At 39.1% G+C, this 15,617-nt stretch overlaps 1 protein-coding gene across 1 annotated transcript; it reads left to right on the top strand.

Moving 5' to 3' along the window:
- Nucleotides 1-1,275: 1,275 nt before the first annotated feature.
- On the top strand, nt 1,276-15,100 carry LOC133523258 (uncharacterized). Its single transcript, XM_061858746.1, has 11 exons — nt 1,276-1,351; nt 2,189-2,311; nt 2,847-2,993; nt 3,401-3,647; nt 4,453-4,578; nt 5,222-5,361; nt 6,058-6,217; nt 7,488-7,581; nt 8,082-8,243; nt 8,952-9,037; nt 14,226-15,100. Exons 2-11 carry the CDS (start codon nt 2,239-2,241, stop codon nt 14,314-14,316), a joined length of 1,326 nt encoding a protein of 441 aa, XP_061714730.1. The 5' UTR covers nt 1,276-1,351; nt 2,189-2,238; the 3' UTR covers nt 14,317-15,100.
- Nucleotides 15,101-15,617: the final 517 nt, after the last annotated feature.

Here is a 15,617-nt window from a genome sequence, read left to right as displayed (position 1 = left end):
GGCGGCCTCCGAAACTGCCCAGGGTCCTCTGTGACATTCGGTCGAGCACCCCCCCACTATCTCCCACCGTTTAGCCGGGCCGTCAAACATTTTTCTGTCCCGATCCGGTAGACCGAATGTCAGATTTTTCCGGAGGTCACCGGACCGCCCTCTGTACGACCGTACCAAACTCGAATCCCCCCCGCGCCTCCTTCCGGGAGATCAATTCGCGTCAATTCACGTTCGGGCTGCAGCTTTATATAATATAGATATACAATACAGCTTTGCCAAACTGAAGACAGTTTATTGGCGAATAGTGAGCTCTCAATTATTATTATAAGTAATACTCTGTGCCTTATATTAGGTACCTACAGAGTACAGAACAAACTTCATATACTTAGGTTAATTTTAAACGAAATTTGCGTGAATACATAAATTGTTCCACCAGATCGGTTTTTATTACTATACAGCTAGCATGTGTACATACTTCATCTCCTGACGGCATTGACCATGAACCTTATTAATATGATATTACGTTTTATAATTGTATCAGGCCGCTCTTTTGTGATGAAATATCTACGCATGCCTACACACTAATTAAGTGTCTGTTTTTAATTTTTTTTTTATTAAAATTAAAGATAACAAGACGTGCTAATAGAAACCAGCACTGGTTATTTCTAATAGTTAACAAAAGGTGTACAATTTAATCGACTAAATCTATCAATTTGAGATTTATGCGACTAAAATCGATAACGGCCTCTTAACTACTTTAATTTACCGTCTATGTTGAGCCGTTGGTTAGTGGGGGGTTCACGTTAGACCGAGCCGGAGCCGGGCCGGAGCTTCCAGCGCTTCGTTTTCTATGGAAAGCACCACGTCACCACCGATTAGCCGTCGATAGAAAATGACGTGTCGGGCGACTCGGCCCGGGCCCGGCCTGGCCTGGCGGGCGTGATTCATTCATTAAGCAAATTGTGGATTTGGTAATTTTAGTCCGAATTAATGCTATAATTGTGCTATTACTAAATCTGACAATTATTTATATATCTAATTCTAAATATATTAATTAAATTATTCATTGGACGGGATCACTGTCTACTTTAGCATGTCGAATATAATAGATATCAAGAATACTCTTTATTTGCACACCTCAGTAAAAGATGTAAGTAGCTTAAAGAAAATGATTAATTAAATAAGGTTATAGATAACCTACTCGTTTCACTCTGTCAAGACCTTCTGCATCCAGTTTAGTAAAACAAAACACAACACCATTCCGCCTGGCTGCGCCTATTCACGAGATGTTATATATATAACGCCCGTCTGTCTGTCCGTGTTGGTTTGGACGCGGAGCGAAGTGGCGAAGGATATAGATGTACGTTTTTATATATTTCTTTTTTTCGAACGTGAGGCCCTGTTAACTCTCAAGAGTCCCTGCTTGCTTGCAGCTATTTTAAATGACATCATTTAAAATAAAATATAAACGTTATTGAACAAAAAAAAGCATACCAGCAGATCCATAGCAGGCTTCGTCGCATTACAGTTTTTTTTATATATATATCGTTGTCTAAGTACCCACAACACAAGCCTTATTGAGCTTACTGTGGGACTTCAGTCAATTTGCGCAATAATGTCCTGTAATATTTATTTATTATTTATTTGTTTAATTTTGAACTTGAATATCTGTCATCAGAGTTGCATCTTATAACTTCCATATATGGCGTCGTATGAACTAGAGGCTTAAAATATAACTTATACTCATAAATACCTCCTCAACATTTAATTTTGCACTTCAATTAAAACACAGAAAGTCTCATATTAAAAAAAAACTGAAAAAAAAATTGGTACCTACCTTCTAACTGATCTGATGCTTGAGCCAGAAGATGGATCGTGGAACTCTAATTGAGTTCATGTGATTCGTGTTTTGGTTGTACAGTCAGCATCAAAAGTAGCGGATGAAACAACGCGCCAAAAGTATCTGATATTCTGGATAATTTTTCCAAATATAGATAAATTTCTAAAATTCGTGCTCAAAAGTATATCTTTTACAGTCTTAGTTGTTCTATATTAAACACATCACTTTTTGTTAAACTGTTATACAGAACGGTAGATACTTATGAAACGTTATTTGATCCGCTACTTTTGATGCTGACTGTACAGGCGGCATAAAAGTTATATTTTTGTCTGAAACTTATTTTATCAGCGGTTGCAGATCGTCGCTACGTTTTCCTGTGCTAGCTTCGATCGTGTTGACCGTTAGAGATGTCAGGCTACTCGCAGCCCGGCGTAAAGAGGCAGAAAGTCAGAGAAATTAAGGACGTGGACTTTTTTCAAGGTAACGCTATGCGAAGAGCTAATGCTAAAGCTAATGCTAAAGTAAGTATATAGGAATCTAAATTTAGGTACTAAAACAACACCCCGACTAAATTACATAACTACCTAGGTTGTTTTGCAACACAACCTTTGGTTTTGCAACCTGGTTGTTTTACATTGCGCATGGTCTGATCCTCATGGGCGTAGGTCAAGGACAGCCTATATATACATTAAGATAGTGTGTACATCTTTTTAGCAATGTGTCCGTGTCAATATTTAATAAAATACCTCTTAATTTGATTTATTTAATTTAGCTCTCATGGTTCCTAACCTGGGGGTAATTACCCCCGTGGGGGTAAAACTGGTATTTCATGGGGGTAATAAGTTTAATTAAAGATAACAAATATTAGACCTATAAGAAAGACTATTGATGATTATTGGGAGGAGGGGTAAAATCAGGATCCCTAATTAGCCTTAGGGGTGACAGGACTGAAAAGGTTAGGAACCACTGGTCTACATGCTTTCAGTACTTAGATAACTGACAGTTAATTTGCCAGGAATAGAGAAGATAGAGTATAACAACATGGCGGCGACCACGGACACGAGCGTATATCGCTACTACAGCGGCAGCGAGCGGGTCCACGCCAGAGCGATGGAAGACTGGCTCAAGTGCAGTATCTCGCTCACCGAGTTCAGGATGAACGGTAATGTGGAATATTCGTTATTGGTAACTTGAAGCTTTTTTTATAAGGGCGCCCTTCGGGGCGTGCCGCGCGCGCTCCAAAGCCGGCAACTACGGCGCCCTCATAAGTACATAAAAAGTTTGGCGAAGGCCGACGTTCAGAGCACGTTGAGCGCGCTCCAGATCCGGGCATCTTTGGAACCTCATGCTGAAAAAAGCTCCTACCTAACACAACAATACAATACACTAAGGAATCATAAGCTTTAGAGAAAGTGGCATATGACCACGGCTAATAAAATATGTCGCGTTTTATTTATTTAAAAAATATTCTTTTCTACATGATAATTTCTATTTAATATACTATTGTTTCATACTTTAGGTATTTATAGAGTGATTTTACAGTAGTTTTTGAACTTTTTTCTCTCTTAGGTAACGACAAGACCCGCACCTGGGACGACCACACCAACACCCTTGAAAATCGCAAGCGCTGCGTCAAAGCCCTATTTGAGCTGTTATCCAAGCTCGGGCTTAAGTACTGGACGGCTCTGGACTCAGACCTGGTCGAGTGGGAGGATCGGCCTCAGTGGGACGAGATGGTCGAGTTTGTGAACGAGATGGCTGCGAGATACCATGTCAGGCTGCTGTGGTTGGCGCCGGATTTGCATACTAATGCGAGGTAAGTCTGTCTATCTATCATCCTTGTCTTCGGCATATCTATTCAAACTCGGGCTGAAGTGCTGGATGGTTCCGGACTCGGACCTGGTCGAGTGGGAGGATCGGGCTGAGTGGGACGACATCGTCGAGTTTGTAAATGAGATGGCTGCGAGATATCACGTCAGCCTGCTGTGGTTGGCGCCGGATTTGTATACTAATGCGAGGTTAGTTTCCCCAAGGCCCTTTTTCAGAGCAATAAGTTAACTCATTAAGTCGGTCATTCTCAAAAAATATGTCGGCGGTTTAATTACCGCGACCCATACAACATGCATGAAAAGAGTCGAGGCAGTTTAGGGTCGGCAACGCACATGTAACTCCTCTGGAGTTGCAGGCGTACATATGCTACGGAGACTGCTTACCATCAGGCGGGCCGTATGCTTGTTTGCCACCGACGTAGTATGAAAATTAGACGCAACCGCAGACATATTGTCAGAGAATGACCCAAGTAAGTTTCATCATGGTCGTCAGTCCGTCACGTAAATTTACAAAGCCATTTTACTCGAAAAATAAAAGCAGACGGCGAGGAATTAATGTCTATGCTGTAGCTATATTTTCAGACGATTTTCATAAATGACGAGCCTCATTCCGAAAGCACAGTTGAGTTCTTTTCAACCGTTTTACCGCTGGGAAAACGCGCATTTTTGAGTTATAATGTTTTCCGAGTAAAGCTCGGTCTCCCAGATATTGATGCATAAGATGCATTTATTCGAAACAAACAGACACACAACAAAATTAAAATATACTTAAATCTAACTATTTTTCCACAGATATACATCCGGAGCATTAACCAGCCCAGATGCGTCCACGTTCATCCACGCCGCCTCCCAAATAAAGCGTTGCCTCGAGATGTCGCAACGACTCAACGCCGAGAATTGCCTCCTCTGGCCTTCCAGGTAGGCCACATACATCAGGATTTCATCTGCCAAGTCAAGATTTTCGGTCCTTTGTTAGGATTGACGGGATTGAACGAATAAGCAAGTAATTTATAGATAGAATACTCTTTATTGGCATACCCACGGGCATACCTCAGTAAAATTACGTGGCCATCTTTCTGCAGTAAATTTACGTGGCTACAAAGTTTTCTTTGACAATACACCTGTATTTTAAATTCTCTTTGGTAAAATATACAGCATAAAGAAAAACAATTGATTAATGATATAGCCCATAGATGTACACAATAGTCGAATATAATAAAATAATAATATAATATTCGAATGGTCGATCTTAGTTATAACTTAACCACTCCCCCTACCGTGCAAGTGTGAGTGGTCTAATTTTTTCATCTCGCTCACACTTCTCCAGTAGGGCAATTGGTCGAGTGGAAAATGGTTGTTTGGACTTAGCAACTGTCAATGTTTTGTACAAACCAGCCAAGAAGCCAGCTAAAAGTTTGGAGTTAGCACAAGTTCAAAATATATTGAAATATGTGCAAAAAATTGTACGAGAGGGTCTCAGGAGGCTAAGTTCGCGTATAGAAGTTCCGACAGAATTTTTAGGGTGATATTTCATATTTTCACATGTTAACCCTACTTCCAGGGAAGGTTACGACGCCATCTTCCAAAGCGATGTGACGAGGGAGATCAAGTTGTTCGCCAAACTGCTGAAGATGACGGCGGAGTATAAGGACAGGCTGAACTATAGATGCCAGTTGCTGATCATGCCGTATTGTAGTGAAGGTATTTGTATTTTTGTCTTTTAAGTATAATCAATCAATGAGGCTTCCTTTTTTGTGTTCACCAGCTGGCGCCACTGTCGAGTAAGGTCCAAAGTACAGCTGTTATGGCTCCTCTACACGATGGCCCAACGCAGGCCAGTCGAAGGGACGCATTTATGCGTTAGAGGCTTAGAGGGAGTAAGTTATATTGCTATCTCACCGCATATCTGCATCCCTTAGACTGGCCTACGCTGGACCTTCGTGTAGAGGAGCCCTTAAAGTTAGTTATTTTTATTAAGTGCGCGAGATTTTTTTTTAATTTAAATTCATGTTTAATACATACCATAACACGATACTGTAAAGTCCCTCTTTCGACACGCTTAGTTTTGCACCTCTTTTTCTTAACTCCCTAGTGGCCTCCTTTGACGCTCATTTTTGTAAGCATTTTGTGACCAAGCAGGGACGGAAGAAAGTAGTGTACGGACCAAGTGCCAAAAACATGTATACACTACCTTAATACATGGGCAATAAGGTCGCGTATATATATTTTTGGCACTTATTTCGTATCAATATTTGAGACGTGACTGTATCACTCTAATTAATGTCATTACCTATGCCTTTTAGGTCATACATAGCACGATATCAGTATTGCGCCGACCGCCATAAGGTACCTTTATCCGTGGAACGTCACATATTTCTCATCGTATCTTTTTTACAGCTATGACAAACCAGAGAGAAAGAATACAAATGCGAGATGAGAAAGTACACAACTACATGTGGGATGTGACAAGCTGCCTGTACTTCTTGAAGAGCTACAACCTGGAGAGGTATTATAAGGTGTGCTCGCCGCCCGGACAACATATGTATATGGCTAATGTGTAAGTATCATTATCATCATCATATCATATAGAAAGTGCACAACTACATGTGGGATGTGATAAGCTGCCTGTACTTCTTGAAGAGCTACAACCTGGAGAGGTATTATAAGGTGTGCTCGCCGCCCGGACACCATATGTATATGGCTAATGTGTAAGTATCATTATCATCATCATATCATATAGAAAGTGCACAACTACATGTGGGATGTGATAAGCTGCCTGTACTTCTTGAAGAGCTACAACCTGGAGAGGTATTATAAGGTGTGCTCGCCGCCCGGACACCATATGTATATGGCTAATGTGTAAGTATCATTATCATCATCATATCATATAGAAAGTGCACAACTACATGTGGGATGTGACAAGCTGCCTGTGCTTCTTGAAGAACTACAATCTGGAGACTCTGGAGATGTATTATAAGGTGTGCTCGCCGCTCGGACATCATATGTATATGGCTAATGTGTAAGTATACGAATTTCATATTAAAATAGTGATATTAATAGCAAAGATATATGCAACTCCGTATAAGATAAATAAATTATAATAAAAAAACGTGTCTCGAAAAATCACGAAAAATTATGCTCGAATAGATGGCGATATACCTTAAGCCTATATTCAAGTAAATGGCGACACAGTGTGATATTTATCACATATGAGTGAAAGAACATGGGATCAAATAGCCATATGTCATTCTAAGAGTTTTAGTCCTGCGTCGAAAGATGGCAGTAAATTATGCCTCTATATTAAATTGACTTTGTTAATAGATAGGTACTTAAATTTCCCAACTCACACTTTTCTCAACGACCGTATGCAACTGTCATATTTTTTCTATCGAGGTGAGTTTTAAATGCCTAAACTCTATTGAATTTAGACAAAGGTTTATAACTTTTAGAACGCCATTCGACTTTGATCCTTATTCTTTCACTGATATGTGTTAAATTTGTTAAATATCAAAAAGTGGCGCCATCTTACCGGGCATATGCCAAAGGTTATGTGCGCCATCGCTCGAAACGAAACCGTCATACTTTTGGCCTATGATCTGTTAGATGGCGCCACTTTTTGATATTTAACAAATTTAACACATATCAGTGAAATAATAAGGATCAAAGTCAAATAGCGTTCTAAAAGTATTAATAATGTGTCGAAAGTTGTCAGTAAATTTACTGTGGCTACAAAGTTTTCTTTGACAATCCTCTATTTCAAATTCTCTTTCGTCATAACTAATACTTGATATTGCCTACTAATAGTAAAAGCGTTTGATCTATTTTAGATACAACAGTTTGGGCGGCGTTACCTTAACGAACGATTTTGATCCGTACAACAGCAAAAAGCTGACTTTGATGATGAAATCCATTGTTGATCAGGTGAGAAATAAATTTCATTAAGTGTCAATAATTTCATTTTTTGCAACTTAAATGTTTCAAAACCGATTCTTAACCGGGGACAGACGCCGGATCCGGGTCCACGTCTAAGTCCGGGTACTGGGCCAGCTCGGCCCTAGGTCTGGGTCCGGCTTGGAGGATTTAACCACTGGAGTAGTCTTTAAGAGCTTACCCCTCTGTCGAAAACCTCGGCCAATGGTCATATGTATTGTATGGACTGACGTTTACCCACAAATAGTCATACATTTGACGTGCCCCTCCCCCGCAAAAATCGGCAGACTGTTTTGTGCAGAAAATTACAGACAAGGCGTCTCCAGTTGTTAAATCCTCCAAGGGGTCCAGCTCCGAGTAGGAGTCCAAGTCTACCCGAAATCGAAATGGAATATAAAACACATTGCAATAACTATTTTAAACAGCAAAGTAGTTCAAAGTAGTTCTCTTTTTGTTACTAAGGTGAAAGCGTTTATTTCTTAATTCCCCAGGGTACAACGCCCCCTGGCGGCATCAACCTGAAACTGTACCGCCGCACAACAGACCTCAAAGGCATCGTGACACTCTACATGAGATACGTAGATGCTCTAGCTAGAGCGCTGAGACTAGCTGCCAACATCATTGGAGAGCAGGTTTTCTCTAAACATGTTCAGGTGAATACAACAGTAGAGATGCTTTAGTTTCTCTATCACAGACCTCAAAGGCATCGTGACAATCTACATGAGATACGTACATTTTTTTTATACTACGTCAAACAAGCATACGGCCCGCCTGATGGTAAGCAGTCTCCGTAGCCTATGTACGCCTGCAACTCCATAGGAGTTACATGCGCGTTGCCGACCCTAACCCCACCCCCCTCGTTGAGCTCTGGCAACCTTACTCACCGGCAGGAACACAACACTATGAGTAGGGTCTAGTGTTATTTGGCTGCAGTTTTCTGTAAGGTGGAGGTAATTCCCCAGTTGGGCTCTGCTCTAGATCTAGAATGACATCCGCTGTGCTGTGCCCTACCACACAAAGCAAGATGACATTCACAATACATGCTCTAGCGAGAGCGCTGATACTAGCTGCCAGCATCATTGGAGATCAGGTTTTCTCACTCTGACAAGCTTTACGGTGAAGGAAAACATCGTAAGGAAACCTGCATACCTACATCTGCGAAGAAATTCAAAGGTGTATGTGAAGTCCCCAATCCGCATTGGGCTAGCGTGGGGACTATAGCCCAGGCCCTCTCGCGCAGGAGAGGAGGCTTATGCCCAGCAGTGGGACGTATATAGGCTGAATTATTAAGAATTGATGTGTCCATTATTGGGTTTTTCTCTATAATGTCTATTACTGGTGCCATCTGTTTTTTTTTTCAGCAACGTTACGTAAGTTATCATAGCGGGCTGGGCTCGCGACTCGCCAGCGGTGATGTGTCTATGGAAGAGTGCGAGGAGCACAACAAGTAAGTGTATCTCTTTCACTCAGCTAATAGGATAACGAGGGTTCGAATAGGAAAAGTAAGGACGCTAATCACGAAGAATCTCGTTCACTGGCCCGTGTGTTCCTGTCTATCGCACTTGCATAATTGTGACCGCGGCCGGCAAAACGTACTACTTTGTCGCTTACCACAAGGACACCTTGACAGGTTATTCGTATAATGGCTGATGGCCCAGCGCTGACCAGTCCAAGGGACGCATTTATGCGTTAAAGGGAGCAAGTGATATTGCTATCTCATTCCACCGCATAGCTGCGTCCCTTAGACTGGCCTACGATGGGCCATCGTGTAGAGGAGCCCTAAAAATACAAGCAAAAAGCGGAACGAGTGACAAAGTGGGCCTTGCCGGCCGCGGTCACAATTATATTGCTGTCCCGCTCGCACAATGGCCTTGACCGTCGGTCACCGACGGGGCCGCAATTTAATTACGCGCATGCAATACCTACAGGTAAGAACTGGCAGGTCAATGCACGCAATAGGGTATTTGACTGTATTTAAAATAAATTATTTCACATCATGCATGAAATAAAGCACCAACAGATTAATAGAGAAACGTAGACAGCAGTTAATTTTAGACACAATTTCTATTTTAAAACCCGTATACAACTAATAAGAGTAGGTGATTTGATTGTGACGTCACATGCCAGTGTTCCATATAAATTCCATGGTAGCAAAATCCTTTTGACATTTTGAAAAAGAAACTGATTTGACTAGTAGTCAAATACCCTATTATTCGTGCTTACTTTATTGCCAACTACTTGTACGGAACTTCTGGACGCTGGTTATCTCATAATTATTATTTTTTCCAATTGCTTAACCTTTTTGATGCCAATGACGGATATATCCGCACCGTAGGTCCAACGCCGAAGACGGATTAATCCGTCAGAGACCACAGAGCAACATAGACCTACGTGCATATGCATAAAGTACAATTTCAATTATAACACTTCGGTGACGTAGCGTCCGAGTGACAGCCTTTGTGTTTGACATGGCGTCGAAAAGATTCAACCTATTGACATTTTTAAAGCTCGTGTTTTTGCCTATATTATTCATTACTTCAATGCAATTGAAACAATTTCCAATTTAAATGCAATTCTTGTTTCTTTTCACAATAAAACACACGAAATTTCGACCTTATTTTCTACACCATTGATTTCAAATTTAACTGTCAATTTTTCTTGTTCGATGGGCCTTAGAAGGCTGTTTGAAGTATCCAAGCCGCATATAGAAATAGCTTAAGGTGGTTCGATTTTCATACAAAAAACAATCGCTATTTATTTATTAATTACACAATATTATTACATAAATAGTTGCGCATCTATCTACTTTCGAATATTCATTTGCGCTAAATTAATAGAAAAACTTTGTTTCATACAGAAATCATGCAATAATCAACGTTATATTTTTATAAATTTTACTCATGTGTGTGTGACAAATGTCGTGTACAAATACATTGCGGCGTTGCCACTCCATGCATCGGCGCGACGTTGCGATGTTTGACGCGTTTTTAGCTGACTCTGTCGACACTGACACTCAGTGTGACCAGGCGTACGATAATTGTCGTACATGTACGATAATTTGGGCCCCGGTATGACGTAATGTTCCAAAGAGCATTATCGTACACTAAAGTACTATAATTTCAGCCCTTGGATGATGCCACCTTAAAAGTCTAGTAATTTGAAGCAAAATATGACACTTTCACTCAGAAATAGGCTAAAATTAGTTTCCTTTGGGTGTTCGGCTCCTTGGTGTAAGTTTAAAGTTTAAAATGTCACAACTTCCTGTATACCGTTTGAGTCTATCCCAAAAATACACAAACATAAACAGATTTTTTGCGCAATTTAGACGAAAATTGTCTTTTTTTTATTATTAATTGGAAATTTAAGCTTATTTTGCTAGACATTTTTAGGGGCTGCCTTTTTGATTGGCGTACGATATTTTTTTCAACGGTACAATAATATTGACATTCGAGTACGATAATTCTCTTCCGCTCACCTGGCAACACTGCTGAAACTTGACAGGACCTGGGGGCCTACCGCGAAAACCTAAATTCGCAAATTGCGGGGATCTTTCTCTTTTACTCTCACTAAGACGTAATTAGAGTGACAGAGAAAAATGCCCGAAATTGACGAATTTCGATTTTCCCGGTAGTCGCCCTGGTGCTTGAGGTACTTGATAGAAAACAACGCTGCCGCATGTTCTGAATTGTGATTTTATGTGTTTTTGGATTGAAAATGATAGCAACGTCTAAATCAAGCTACAAAAATCATCGATATTTTAGTCCGCGAAAAACCAGGAAAAGTGTAACTGTAATTGGAGTCTACAAAAATGACCAATTCATAGAAAATATGACCTAGAAACTAGTTCACTTTTATAAAACTCAATTTTGCCCGAGATTGTACTTAGGCGAATACCTAAGGGAGCTAAGTGTATTGATCTTGAATAATTAGTTGGCTAATACATATATGACTCCAACATGATATGGACATTTACATCATAACTATTATACCTAGTTGGTTACTAAGTTCTGTTACTCGATTTCTTTCTTTCTTCCTAGCGTTGTCCCAGCATATTGCCACGGCTCAATGGAGCTTGGGGTCCGCTTTGACAACTAATCCCAAGATTTGGCGTAGGCACTAGTTTTTACGAAAGCCACTGCCATTGCCATCTGACCTTCCAACCCAGAGGGTAAAACTAAGCCTTGTTGGGATTAGTCCAGTTTCCTCACGATGTTTTCCTTCACCGAAAAGCGACTGGTAAATATCAAATGGTATCTGTTCTGAAGTTCTGTTACTCGATTTGCAACCTCTTTATTTCCGTTAAAACAAATGCTACCGAAAAAATAAAATATTACATAATGTGGTGGATTTGGGAGCTATAATTATATACCACACATAACGCTTATCTCGTCGTATCTATAATGAATTGGGGCCTAAAAGAGAATCGTATTCCAATTTTTTGAAACGCTTGTATTACTTTCTATATTAACTAAAAGTTGCCCTAAAATTCAGCTTTTATACTAAAAATGGCTTTAAATATGTTAAATTAACAAAATATATTTTGACAGATGCTTTCGCGCCCAAAACGCTCTTTGAAAATTGTGTGACGTCACAGTTTATGGTTTGACACATAACTACATACACACGTAGAAGATACGAACTGTCAACTGATATTTGTCATTTGTTGTTAATCGCCTAACTGTCAACAGTGTCAATCCGAGAGTTGTGACGTCATCAGAATCTTCAATGACGTTTCGAGTTTGGTCACGTGACGTGTGCCAAAAGATATTTTAAATTCAATGTTTACAAAAATATGGTCATTATAGGTCCCCTAAAAGTAGTTTAACATGTTCTTATAATCCAAAAGAATTTATTGGGATACAATTATGCCCTAAGATTTGTAGATGGAAACAACCCTATTGCGTTGCACAAATGTGGGCACCCGCCAAACATGATTTTGGGTGTGTCATACTCAGGGCTAACACAGATTCATTTCTGTGAAAAAGGTGTGAAAACCGGAAACTGGAAACCGTTCTCGAACCAATAGTGAAGCCCTTAAGCCACACCCTATTTCAAAACCAGCCATGGATCTTTGAACAGGACTCAGCTCCTGCACATAAGGCAAAAACAACTCGAGCCTGGTTTCGAAGGAACAAAATTGACTTTATTGCCCACGAAGACTGGCCGTCCTCCAGCCCGGACCTTAACCCCCTGGATTATGCCATATAGCAGGTTATTGAGGAGAAAGCCTGTGCTAAACCCCACACAAATCTTAACTCCCTCAAGCGGGCCATAGTTAAGACAGTGACGGAATTAGACATGACAATCGTGCGTGCCGCTATTGATGACTGGCCTCGTCGTTTGAGGGCCTGTGTCAAAGCCAGAGGAGGCGATTTTGAATGATATTGTCATATGTAATTCCTGATTCTGTGTACTTCATTTTAATATATACTTTATTAAACTTTCGTTGCTATATTTTATGTAGATAAAGATTATTGAAGTAACAGAATTTAATAACCAACTAGGTAGAAAACAATGCAATACATAAACACATAAATTGGATATGATGTGATCCGTTGAATGAAATTGACAATAAATAAAATAAATAAATAATTTTCTATCTCTAGGCATTGTGTGAAACTTCTAGTTGTGTCAAAATATCGGGAAATCAATAATATATACAAACATGGTAAATATCTCATTTCTTTTTATAATGGTTATAAATAGAAGGCCATGCAATTTTGTAACTCACTGTAATTTAATTAAATGTATCGTAAAAAAAATGTTTTAATTCTACTGTAAAATAGTACCTACTTTTTTAAAGGCAGTAAGGGATTGCTTTAATTTTAGAACAAAACAGCGTTTTTTTTTGAAAAAAATACCGGAAAATCTGACTTACAAATTTGGACTTTCTACTTAGACTCTTCTCCACCCTAGCATTAAAAAAAGATATCCTAAAATATCCATACCATTACGTCACATTTTAGTGTGAAAGAAATTTCAATGTAAAACTAAAATTTCAATACAAATTTTCGGGTTTTTTTAACACGAGGATTGATTATGCTAGTGATTCTGAGTTGGAAGAACCCAAAAATATCATGATGTGTGAGAATCAGATTTTTAATATTTTTATGGAAAACGCTCATATTTCTCATAAAATAATTTATTAATAATAGGTACCTACTTGATAATACTGATAACAAAAAAAAATTAATGAGTCTCGAACCCACATCCTCTTGCATGTATTTCCACGTACATACCGCAACGCTATTGAAGCCTACTCACGCTGTGCCAAATTGTCTACTACAAGGATCCCAGTAAGACTGTTTGAATGTGTGAGTGATACTTAGAAATAGAGTCAAAAAACATTCTGTCGACATTAAGGGGTAGTTTTTGTACAATTAAGTGTTCAATGTTTGTTGTAATAGTTCAATATTTATTTAATGAGTGCGCTAAACATAATTTACAGTATAGAAATACCAAGACTACTCCACAAAAAAATTAAAACTCAAAATTTGCAATTGTGGCGCCATCTAGTGAGGTTTAAGCTTTGGGTAACCTAATCGAACCACCTTAACAAAATCCACGTAAGAATTCCTATAAGTAGTAATTATTCTTGTGCTGGCAATCAATTTTGAATTCTATTACATTTGCAGGAAGACTCAAAATCAGCACGAGCCGACGTCAAAATGCGAACATTTCGAAGTGGTGTTCCAACGATACCTCGACACTTGCGACCACATCTGATCATTGTAAATCGAAATGATGTGTATTCCCATCTCTTTCACTCCAATACAGCAAGGGCGATAGTGATCGAGATAGATAATTTAGTAGTGAGTGTTACGTAGATTGTTTGGAATGTTGTTAAAGTTTGGAAATGTAGTGGTGTCGGGTAGTTGTGTGAAAGGCAAGGTATTGAAAAAACCGAAGTTGCGATTGTCCGCTGATAGGGAAAAAATAGAACAGCACTAGAAATATAAGAATGATGGATAAACTTCAAATGCATTTTTCTCAAACTTGCAATGAAATGTTGACATGACGAAAATACTACGTATCCGGTGCGATGAGTGAAGATGATATGTCAAGGAAAATCATACAGCCTTACACACATAGTAAAGCAACGTTTTTTTTAACACGAAATTTTGACACAACTTCTTGGAATCCAACCATCAAATAGTAGTAGATTCGTATTTTTTAGCTGTGTAAACGAATAAAAAAAGGACTACAATTCCTTTTTTATTTCATCGTAAGTTTGAGAAAATCACTATACAAATCTCGGCGAAAAACGGGGTTGCCGGCCGCGTATCACTATCCCTACTCGCTACGCTCGGCCGTGTATATCTACTCGGCCTGCAACCCTTCGTTTCCCGGCCTCTATAGTAATGTACCATTTGTTTAAGTGCCAATTTTGTATAAGACTACTTTATAAAGTACAAGGAGATTTATAATTGTACTAACAAATATATTACAGCAAAATACTTTAGAAAAGATCATGTTATTAAAATAGTTTTAAATAAAGTGTATTTATTAATTGTTTTTTTCTTTAGCGAATTACTAACTAATACCTATACACCGTGTTTTTATTGAATTCCGTTAACTTCGGGGTATTGGTAAGTACGTTTAAGGAAACTACATGACATAGTTCATTTTCCAAAAAAAAAAAAAATTTTACCATTTTTTTTGTTATAAAATTTAATTAAATGTTGCATATAGCGTTGTTGTTGCACGGGCATTACATTTACTCAATCAAACAATTGAAAACTGTGACATGTCAATGTCATTTCGAACATCGATCGTCCGAGATAGTACTTAAGTAGGTTTAGTAGCAAATGTATTAACCCGTACTAAACACTAATCAATATGTGAACGAGCCCTAAGCTGTACCCACTCGTAAGGGCTTTATAAGATAAAAATAAAATATTGATTATCTCCGAAATGGAGTTAATTAGAATACCGGTGTCTTTGAGAAAGTTACTTAATTTAAGCTCAGGAATGCACCCTTGAAATTAACGCAAATAAAAAAAAACACGGTGTAGAAGATTGACAGC

The sequence above is a fragment of the Cydia pomonella genome, chromosome 12 (genome assembly GCF_033807575.1).
Source record: "Cydia pomonella isolate Wapato2018A chromosome 12, ilCydPomo1, whole genome shotgun sequence".
Classification (NCBI taxonomy): domain Eukaryota; kingdom Metazoa; phylum Arthropoda; class Insecta; order Lepidoptera; family Tortricidae; genus Cydia; species Cydia pomonella.
Note: the sequence above shows the minus strand (reverse complement) of the source record. Positions and strands in the feature narration are given on the sequence as shown.